Source organism: Trametes versicolor (assembly GCF_000271585.1).
Source record: "Trametes versicolor FP-101664 SS1 unplaced genomic scaffold TRAVEscaffold_2, whole genome shotgun sequence".
Classification (NCBI taxonomy): Eukaryota; Fungi; Basidiomycota; class Agaricomycetes; order Polyporales; family Polyporaceae; genus Trametes; species Trametes versicolor.
In genome coordinates, this window is record NW_007360322.1 from 3,573,720 (window position 1) to 3,583,741 (window position 10,022).

At 61.3% G+C, this 10,022-nt stretch overlaps 2 protein-coding genes across 2 annotated transcripts in view; both read left to right on the plus strand.

Annotated features, from left to right (window-relative positions):
• The window catches only part of TRAVEDRAFT_112665 (DNA glycosylase), a gene marked incomplete at both ends in the record, with an annotated part of 2,517 nt that extends 1,957 nt beyond the window's left edge, over window positions 1-560 (plus strand). Inside the window, 2 exons of the mRNA XM_008036439.1 lie at window positions 396-463; window positions 520-560. Of these exons, the coding sequence (XP_008034630.1) occupies window positions 396-463; window positions 520-560 (109 nt within the window). The remainder of the gene's footprint in view (window positions 1-395; window positions 464-519) is intronic.
• Window positions 561-8,774: 8,214 nt separating this feature from the next.
• Window positions 8,775-10,022, plus strand: part of TRAVEDRAFT_112622 (DNA glycosylase) — a gene marked incomplete at both ends in the record, with an annotated part of 2,397 nt that continues 1,149 nt past the window's right edge. The window contains 5 exons of the mRNA XM_008036440.1: window positions 8,775-9,187; window positions 9,300-9,419; window positions 9,478-9,569; window positions 9,622-9,738; window positions 9,855-10,003. Coding sequence (XP_008034631.1) covers window positions 8,775-9,187; window positions 9,300-9,419; window positions 9,478-9,569; window positions 9,622-9,738; window positions 9,855-10,003 — 891 coding nt within the window. The remainder of the gene's footprint in view (window positions 9,188-9,299; window positions 9,420-9,477; window positions 9,570-9,621; window positions 9,739-9,854; window positions 10,004-10,022) is intronic.

Below are 10,022 nucleotides of genomic sequence, written 5' to 3' on the forward strand. Positions count from 1 at the left end.
TGAGACCTCAGCTGTCGCGGGGACATCCTTGGGCCCCGAGGGTGAGGGTGGGTCGGTGACGATGCTGAGGGCCGCTACGCCCGACGCGTCTTCCATACTACCGGCGCCAGACGTCTCCGTCGAACCTGTTCCAACCCCAAAGGGGAAGGGGAAGAAGAAGGCAGCGGACGACGGTGGCTCGGAAAACCCGCTCCCTGCGCCGTTCACGCCGTCGATCGCCCAGACGCTAAACATGAAGACGACGACCACCGAGGACGGCGGGAAATACACGCCCCCGCCCTTGCCGGAGGGCCTGACTGTCGCAGTGATGAAGAACAGGCTGAGCGGGAAGAAGGTTAAGTGGGTGTAAATTTGGTATGGCGTATGCACCGCCGGGCTCTGACCGTGTGTCGCAGGGGTGCGCTGCTGACCCCGAAGGAGATGGAAGACCTCGCGGAATGCTGGCAGCCATATCGCAGCCTCGGTAAGCCACTGTCGTCATTGCGCCCCGCGTCGCGGAAACGCTGACCTTTCCTGAAGGCGTATATTACATGTGGGCCCTGGCGGAGGAGCCGAAGTAACGTTGGTCTCGGACGCTCGGCGCGGCGCTCAGCGACTCGAACTGTCGTCGACGCTGGCATTTGGACGGCGGTCTCGCGCGAAGGGGCGGGGCGGCGGCTCGCGCGTGCGCGGATGTGGGCGCGTGTGGGCGCGGCACGGGGGCGACCGGGAGACGGCGGCGGCGGCGGTGGCGGAGCGGGCTCACGGGTGCCTGATCGGTGGGGAGGATCTGTGCGAGGCTGGGGAAATAAAGAATGACTATGGGAGGGTGGTAGGGCTGTATTGGCGCGTAGGGCTCGTGCTAACAGTGCGGGAGGGCGCGGGGAGAACGAGCCGGGAGAACGGGGACAGGAGGTAGGTGCACGCCCGCACATCGACGTATTCCGAAGCTCACGTTCTGGGCTAGCTGCGTACAGAACCATTCGTGTCTACTCGCCGAGCTACGCCCTCGCAGGCCCTCGCATGCCATCCTCGAGTCAGCCCGCGCCGGCCGCTTTCCTCTCGCCTCCCGTCCGCTGCGTTTGCAACGATCGTCCTGCCTCCCACCCAGCTCGTACGGTGCCAGATAGACGAGAGACGAGGCTGGAACTGGAGTCGTGCGGAGCTCGCAAAAGCGCTGCAAAGTGCGGTCGAAAAGCGGGTGGACTACCCGCTCATACCCTCGTGACAGGCCCGCAAAGTCGTCTCTTCCGTCGGGACGCACGCCGCGACGTCTGCCGGCCACCCGGGTACGGATGCCGTACCCCGGGAGACGCTCTTGCGTCGTTTGGAGCCGGTTCGCACCGCAGGCAGACACGTCGAGCACGCATGTTTCGTGAGCGCGTACGGACTTCGCGAGACCGCGATTCGACCTCCCCTGCCTCGCCCACAATCGCGCCCTGCGCGGCCGTCGCCAGATGCGGTGTGCGCGCGGCCTTTCGTCCTCGCGCGCCCGTGGGCTGTCTGCAGGGAGTCATCTTACTCCACGCGGACAAGCACGACAGATACACTCCCCGCCGTCTCGGCAGCGCCCTCACCGCATCCCTGCGAGCTGCAGGCTCCCTTCGAGCCGACAAATCGACGTTTCCACGGTCGAAGAGGGGTGCCGGCCGCGGACGAGTGCATCGATACCGCGAAGCGACCTGGCGCAGCCGAAGACTCACCTGTCGAGAGCACAGCGCCCCCGGGACGTTGAAGTAAGTCGTCGCAGGCCCGCAACTTCATGATTTTACTCACCTGCTTCCAGGGAAAGCCGCCGGTGCGCCTCGCCGGGCACAGTTTGCTCGGAGAGCGCGAGAGCAGGGTGCGCATCTCCGCAGGCTCGGGGCGTCGGCAGCCGCCTCTTCGACAGCCATTGCGAAGAATTTCCATGCGTCTGGCCTCGCCATGAACGTCGCCGATGCGCGTGCAAGTAACGCGCCCGCATGGCTCGTGGAAAACGAGGTACGCTCCGCACTGCAATCACGATTAGAGTCGCGTACTCACCACCTTACGACAGGGCCCTTGAGATCAAGTGGCAGCCTCCGGGACGGTGAACTCGCCAACCTCGGACAAACGCGGAAAACACTGCAATCTCACGGGCCCGCGGTGCGCTTCGCCGAGGCTCCGCATCTAACGCTGGCGTCTTGCGCCTCCGAGATGACAGGTACGATTCGTTCAGACACGACACCGTGTACATGCTCACCTGGCTTTCGCTCCCAGCTGCAACGAGCCCCCTCGCCACGAGCACACCACTTCTACCGTCCTCGACTCGTCCGAAGGCCCTACGCGTGTAAGCACACGTGCAACGAAGGCCGTGCGGGTCGCGGACTGCTAGACGTTCTATCGCAGAGGAAGGAGTGTGGGAGAGCTTGCAGCGGGTGCCACGATGTGCTACACGCGCTGCTCGAGCAAGGAGGTAGGCCACGGAAGTGCTTTGCAAAGTCGAGCTTGGTATACTGACCGCACATAGTCTTCGCGGCCTGCACCCAGAAGCACGGCTCTCCAGCGCAACGGAATCGAGAAGCGCGGCGCCTCCGACGCCGTACGCAAAGGCCGTGAGACTCGGGCGCGAGCGGCTCGTAGCTTGCTGTGACGCCGGGGCCAGGGACGATACGCTTACGATGACGCCGCGACTGCCAATGCAGTTGCCTTTGCAGCACTCGCGGCAGGTTATCCAGAGCATTGGGAAAGTGTACACAAGGTCAGAACGTCTCGACAACGTTTAAAGAATCTGTATACTCACTGCTTCGCGCCCAGACCGCCGGGTTCAGCTCCTACGCGCCCTCCCTGTGCTGGCCATCCAGAAACAAGAGCAGAACGCGTTGCGGGCGTCCAGCAAGCCTGGATCGGTGGGTAAGACTCGGACATTGGTGTTCAGTGTCCCCTGCTCGAGCTTGCGGCAGCAGAAAGGCTGCAAGAGCTCATTTGAGCCATGTTTTGCTGCTGCACCATGATTTTCGAGGCCCAAGGAGTATCGGACCATCGGTGAGCATCCGGAACGATGTGAGTGGGCAGCCCTGACGCACGAATATAGATAGGGTACGCACTCTCTCGACGCTCTGTGCTCTCCGAGTCGTCTGCGCCCAGGACGCGCCGGCGTGCGAGAGAGGCCATTTCAATCATCGTGGTGAGTGTCATATACGGTGTCGTGTACGAGGAAATACTCACGAGCCGTTGGCGAACGCGGTGACTCTGGACGGGGCTCGAACACATTCTTTTAGTCGTGCTCAATGCGTCCTCGTCGCGAACGTCGCGACGTCGATGCGGGACGTCGACGACGCGTCAGAGTCGGTCAGTGCCAGTTCTGTATCGCTCGGGAGACTCTAAGGCACTTACCCCGGGCCCACGTCGTGCATATCGCGTTCAGAGTGTCCACATGCATGGTCCGGTCGCGTCACAAGGCAGCAGGCGGCGTGGACGTTGGCGCGAACACCAGTGTCGACTACGCGTCGAGGGGCAGGGGATGGGGGCGCGTCTTCGGGAGGAGATTCAACGAAAGGCGGTGGGAGGGGGAGAGTGTGGAGCGTCGGGCTCCCGGAGGCGAAGTATTAGCGCAGATGCGTGGACGCCGGGCAGCATGCCATCGGCGGAGGTATGTCATGGCTTAACCCTGGATTCCCCAGCTTGGCGAGGCCGAGACGTGCCGGCGCCTTCGATATTCGTGGGCGTGTTCGGGCGGGGTCCCGTCGAGGTGAGTGTTTTGATTTATATTTCTCATTCTCATGATTGGCTCACATGCAAATGTTGCACAACATCAGGACAGCTTTCAAATATGTCTGTCGGTATCCGAATTCCTGGGGCACAACTAGGAGATGGCCAGGCTATCAATATGGTCTTCCATATGCAGATCTAGTAGCTAGCAGCTTTAGAGCATCCTGTACATCTCCTGAGAGCTGGAAATATATTTCTTATCCCGGGACACATGTCTTTCGCATGCTCCGGCGCTGAACACGGCTGCATGCCTTCGCCCGCAATCGGAATAAGCAATGCGAGCTTGTGCAAAGTAACACCGATGTGTGCCTCTCTTTGCGAGAATACTTCGCGCCTACTGGTTTCCCGGCTCACAGACCTGCTCCACCACCTGAAATTATACTACATGTTAGTCTCGTACTCGACGACGAGCTAGACCGTCGACGTCTTGACGGTGCACTCGCCCTTCACTAGATCCGCCTTGTGGCCTCGGTTTCGACCGGTTTCAACGTCCCGTTCGAGCTCAAAATATGTGTTGCATTCGTTGTCCGTAAGTACAGTAAATACATGCCCCAGTCTATCACGACACAAAGCCCCGCTCCCGAACAATCACGCCGCCCGCCGTGCCCACTTACGTTAACGCTTGACGTCGAGCCCTCGAGCTTCGATGTCTGCCATCGGCTAGGTATTGACTCGGACCATGTGTGCGTATACTCGTTCTGCTCGGAGCATGAGTTCATTCTCATTGCACGGCGAGTGCGGACTCACTATGCGCAGGACAAGCACCTGCGCGAGGAGCATGTCTGCGCACTGCACTTGGACGCATCGCTGTACGAGCACGGCGCACGCGCCTCGTCCTGTGTCCTACGAACGCACATCGTCCATTGACCGAGCCGAATGGGAGGAGATCGCGAACGCGGCATGCGTTCCGCATGTCAAGCCGCCCAGAGCATACGTATGGCCGACCCTCGTCTAGACCTCCGTCGACGCGCGTCGTGCGCTGGTTGGTGCCGGACGAGGCCCTCCGCCTTCCCCATCACTTAGACTCGATCCCGAGCGACGGGCGTGTGTCCCGGACGTTCGTTGATTGGGTCCCGGAGTGTGCGTGCCCACATCGGACGCCCACGTAGCGGCCGTGTATTCGTTTCCGTGCTCGTAAGCCGGAAGGTGCGCGGGCATCGCCGGTGCACGTCCGCTCTGTTGCTCGCTAGCGATGGACATCGGAGGGTATGAACAAATAAGTATCGTACGTCGAGGATTCGTGTGTGCCACTCACCTCCTTCCAGCTTCACATCGCTGCCGCCAGGTGCGTCGCCCACCGTTCCCCATCCTTTCCACTCACATTTCTCATAGACGTAGGCCGTGGACGCGGTGCACGTCGTCTCGCAGCTCCGACCCACGCATGCAGGGCTCGTTTCGTCACACTCGTGGTACGTCCGCCGTTCCGAGTCCTACTTCTGCCTGCGTTCACGATCGCATTCAGCTCTGTGCACACATCCAGGTGCGCTGGAGCGACGCATGCTCGATGACTCGCCTGCATGCCTGGTGAGTGCGCATAGCATCGATGCCCAATCTTGCTCACAGAGTATCAGATTTGAAGCATCTCGGCGGGCGCACATCGTGAACGCATACGTACCTCGCACCGTCCGTTCGTGCTGCAGACACTGCTAACTTGGTTCTGTCTAGCCCGCCGTGCCCCACTATCCTCTACGCGCGAACGAGGCGGAATACTACGTGTGGTGAGTCCTCTTCGCGCATGACACTCTACTAATGTGTTCCAGTAGGTTCGCGTCGATCGAGCCCGCCGCGGAACCAGCCCTCGACGCGCCCGGATACTTGCTGTGAGTCCTCGCTCGAACGCAGCCTCGTTCTCACCGTTCGCAGTCCCCGTAGACACGAGCTGCAGAAAGGAGTTCGCACGCAGCGCATCACGCGCAAAACGGTACGTACCTTCGATTTCCTCGCCGCAAACATCATCGCCTGACCTACATCATCTGCAGTACTCCCCGCGCGGCCAGATGCGCGGCGTACTTTGTGAGGCGGGAAGGGCGGGGGCAGTAGTTACGTAGTCGTCCATGTACCACATAGCACAGCGGTGTGGAGAGGGGACGACGTGCGGGAGACGTGGAGGGCTGGGCTGGGACGCAGCCGACGCCGTCGAGCACGTTCCCGCCCCAGGTGAGAGCCCTCCCGCCAGAGACACGTGGGGGGCCCCAACGCGCGCCCCGCCCCGCTGCACCTCTCAGGGACGCGTTCGTGTCCGCCCTTCTAGCTGCACGCGTTCCGGAGAACGCCGCGAGTCCACAGCCGCCCAGGGACGCCGTCTTCGCACATCCTCGTCGGGGCCGAAGAGCACGAGACGGGGCGCCAGGTGGGTGGTTGTGGGTGCGGCGCGAACGTTCCCGGGGCTGGCGCCCGCGCTCGCAGTCGTCGCGGACAACGTCGAATCGTCGCGCCGCCGCGCGCTCCGCTGTCTTGCATCCGTTGCGGGACGTGGGCTCGTGCGGCGGCGTGGAGACTCGTCGCTATCTGCGCGGCTGCGGGCCGCGGGCGGGGGTGTGCAGCCCCGGGACGGAACCGGGACTGCCTGAAGGGCGGCGAAGGTTGGCGGAGCCGAGGTGCGGAGACGTGCCGTGCCGTAAGTGCACCACGCGCACACCGGTGCGCCCGAGCACGACGTCGTCCCTGCCCTGCACACATCGCGTGCGCGTGCTCGGACGTCCATGCATCTCGCGTCGTGGCTCGTCGAGTCTCCATGTCACGACGGCGGGCGCGCAGCTGCCTCGTACGCCGAGTTCTCGAGCCTGCGTGCGAGCGACGGACGCCGCCTGCTCTAGTCGCCGTGTTGTGAGGGTGTGGGGACGTCCTGAGAGAGCGCTCCGCGTGCGGACGGGGCGCGTTCGCGGGTCTGCGGGGCGGGGGCCCAGTGTTCAGAGCCATTGTCGAAGACGTGGGCGGCGCGGCGACGACGAGGCTGGGGACGCTGAGCTCGCTTCTCGGAGATATTGTGAGCGCGTAGTGTCAGCAGCCGTGAGCGCCCGTTCCGGAACGAGAAAGGAGAGGCGCAGACTGCGGGCAAACTGCGGGCGTCGAGTGCGCATGCCCAGGCCGAGGCGGCCGCGCACGCACACGACAGCGCCCGTACTCGTGCTCAATTCCTCGTTCATGCACGAGCCAGAGTATGTACTGAGCAGAATAAACACTTACAGACGGTTTCCAGGCCGCCGCGCGCTATGTATCTCGCACGGGCGAGAGGCACATTCTGTATAACACCCACGCGGCGCAGCCGCTGGAGGCCGTTCGGATGAACGTCGCGGCGTCAGACGTTGAAGATCCCGTGTACTGCACTGAATGTACCTGTAAGTGCCGCTAAAATTCGCGATAGAGGAAGTCGAAATGTGAGCAACGAGCCGCACCTGCGACCGAGACGTCTATGATTTGGGCGCCTATTCTAGTGGCGGGCGAGCGCAGTCCGTATCGAGCGCAACGTCTTCCACGCGGGGACGGCGCCTTCGAATACAAAACTATATGTTTGGTTGCGTATCATAGGAGCTGTGCGAATGATATTAGCAGGTTTCGTGAAAGATAGCGGAGAGGGCGAAGGAAAAGGTAGTGAAGCCATCTTCGAAAGCAATCGACGCGTCGAGGCCGCGGAATGTCACCGTTCGAGCTGATTCCAAGCGCACAGGGATGCGCTGAGCGAGAGGTATGCGTACAAGCCGTAACTTGAAGTTTCTGCGACCTTTGACATTCGAGCTCGAGGCGGCGCGTGGGCGCCTAACGCCTCGCTGGGCAAGCGTGTTTGCTCATCGTCGACGGTGTCCGCCACGCTGGCACGGGGGCTTCGAAACGTGAGCGATCCGTGAGGGGTACCTATGGAGAGACAGGATTAGCGCTACGAAGAGGTTCTATTGAGACTTGAACGAGGCATGCAGGAATTCGGAGGTGGGGTCCATGACGAAATTTCGCAATTCCGCACGCGGGGCCGCGCAAACTGATGGACGTGATGGACTAATACCTTGTGAGCATGGAAAGCGCGACGCGGGGTGTGTGGAACGAACCGTTCGAGTACGATACGCGTTTCTTGCGAAATGCGCATCTTGTTCCGCTCGTACAGAGCGCGCGAGTCGATTGCCAGACACGCAAAGGGTACCTATTTGTGCGTAGAGGGTTCCCCGTCCGCGCTGATAGGGTCCCGCGAGGGGGCGCACGCGGGATGATCGTATCTCGTCGAAAATCGGGAGACTGTCTGTAGACCGCAAATGACGTGAGTAGAGTAGACTGGCAGAATGAAGAAATGCACACTTTCGGACGTATATGCGCGTTTGCGGCGGGTTTTAGGGTGTCTACTTGTACGGGTACGTCGGCGGCGTCGATATATGCACTTTGGGGATATGCCAGGCGTGTAGGAGGACGGGAAACGGCGGGGAGAGGGTCGAGAAAGGCAGGACAGCGAGGGCGAGCACTGCGGGAGGGCCGATACGAAGACGCCAGAGCGCGGAAAACGAGAACGGAGCGCGGGTCATTCATTGAAGCCAGCGTGGTCGAGGACAGAGAGAGACGCGAAAAGCATGGGCGAGCGATGTGGACGAGCGCCAAAAGAGGCCGCTTTCGCCGAGCTGCGAGTGCTGGCTAGGGTGAGACATGGTCTGAGCTGTCGCGGAGAGTGGGATGAAGACGGCGGAGGAAGCTGGCAAGCAGTCGGAGGAAAGCACGAACGATTCCTGTTCTGACGTCATGCGATCGGCTGCCGAGGTGAGAGAGGAGCTGCGGGCGCGGGGAGTCCTTGAGAGGCCCCTTTGGACGGGCCAGGCACAACCGTGGCACGTTCGCGCATGGCACGTGATGAGGCGCGCAACGCGTAATTACGCGCCACCCGCGCCGGTCGCGTCCCCCGCTAGCGCGCCTCCCACGCTCTCCCAGCTGGGAACGGCTCCGTCCCCGCACAGTCATCCTGCCCAGCGGCCTCGGAGTTGGCTTGTTGATAAACCGCTGTCGTCGACGCGAATTGGTATATGCAGTTCGCCCTTACACACATTGTCGCTCGACATCTGACGCGCCCAGCAACATCCAGGGCCTTTGGTATGGCTTTGACAAGGTCAGCAACGCGAAGCACCGGTGCTACGCCGGAGGCTGCGCAACAGACCACCGCCGCAGCCCAAACGAAGGCGGCTGCCACAAGCAGGAAGAGGAGTCAGAAGAGCCCCGACTCAGCAGCAGAGCCCGCTCAGAAGAAGCCCCGTGCTACGAAGGCGAAGACGGCCAAGGCTGCGGCACCCACTGCCTCAGACGCAAAGACGTCACTAGCAGCGCCCAATACCGCCGTGCCCACCCCAATTCCCAACGCGGAGGGCGAAGAGCTCGTTCCAGCCGTGCTCACCTTCTCCTTTGAAGAGGCAAGGCGGCACCTCGTTCGCGTGGATCCGCGCTTCGAAGATGTGTTTCGAAGAGTCAAGTGCAGACCGTTTGAGCATCTCGAACGCGTCGATCCCTTCCGGTATGCACGTGTCTTCCTGACATAGATCTATGCTGAGCAGGGTGCGATATGACAGAACGCTTGCGCACTCCATCTTGTGAGACCATCACCCGGAGTGTCCCTACTTGCTAAGACTGACAGTTGGTGCACGAGCCAGGGGCCAACAGATATCATGGAAAGCCGCGGCATCTATAACACATAAATTCGTGCGCCTATTTGACCCATCTCTTCCGGAGAGTCTTGCGGATTCCAAGTAAGCCCATCGTCTCGGGATAACCTAGCCAGGCGCTGATCCTTGCATGACTCGGAAGGTCTAACTTCTTCCCATCCGCACATCAAGTTATCACCAAGGATATCACGACTTTGCGCAGCGCTGGACTTAGCGGCCGGAAGGCAGAATATGGTCAGTGCATGATCAAAGTGGCAAGAACCGACTATCTGAACGCATCTGGCAGTCCTGGACCTTGCTGGGCGGTTCGCCGACGGCCGCCTGTCGACGAGGAAGTTGCTTCTTGCCGATGACGAGGAGTTGTACAAGATGTTGATAGAAGTGCGCGGCATCGGAAGAGTGAGTGTCGTGCTATCCACGAAGCGATGTCCGGTCTCTTACGAAGTGTCCCTTCATGTCGCAGTGGACAGGTAAGTTCGAACCGACACTCGTCGGGGGTGTCGCTCACCCGTGCCACAGTCGACATGTTCGCGATGTTCTCGCTGCGGCGGCCGGATATCCTTCCTGTCGGCAAGTCTTCTCGCTGTATGATGAAGTTTCGCATTTTGACGCTCGTCTATATCGATTCAGGGGACCTGGGCGTGCAAAAGGGCATGTTGCGCTGGTTCGTTTCCCTGCACTCGCCGT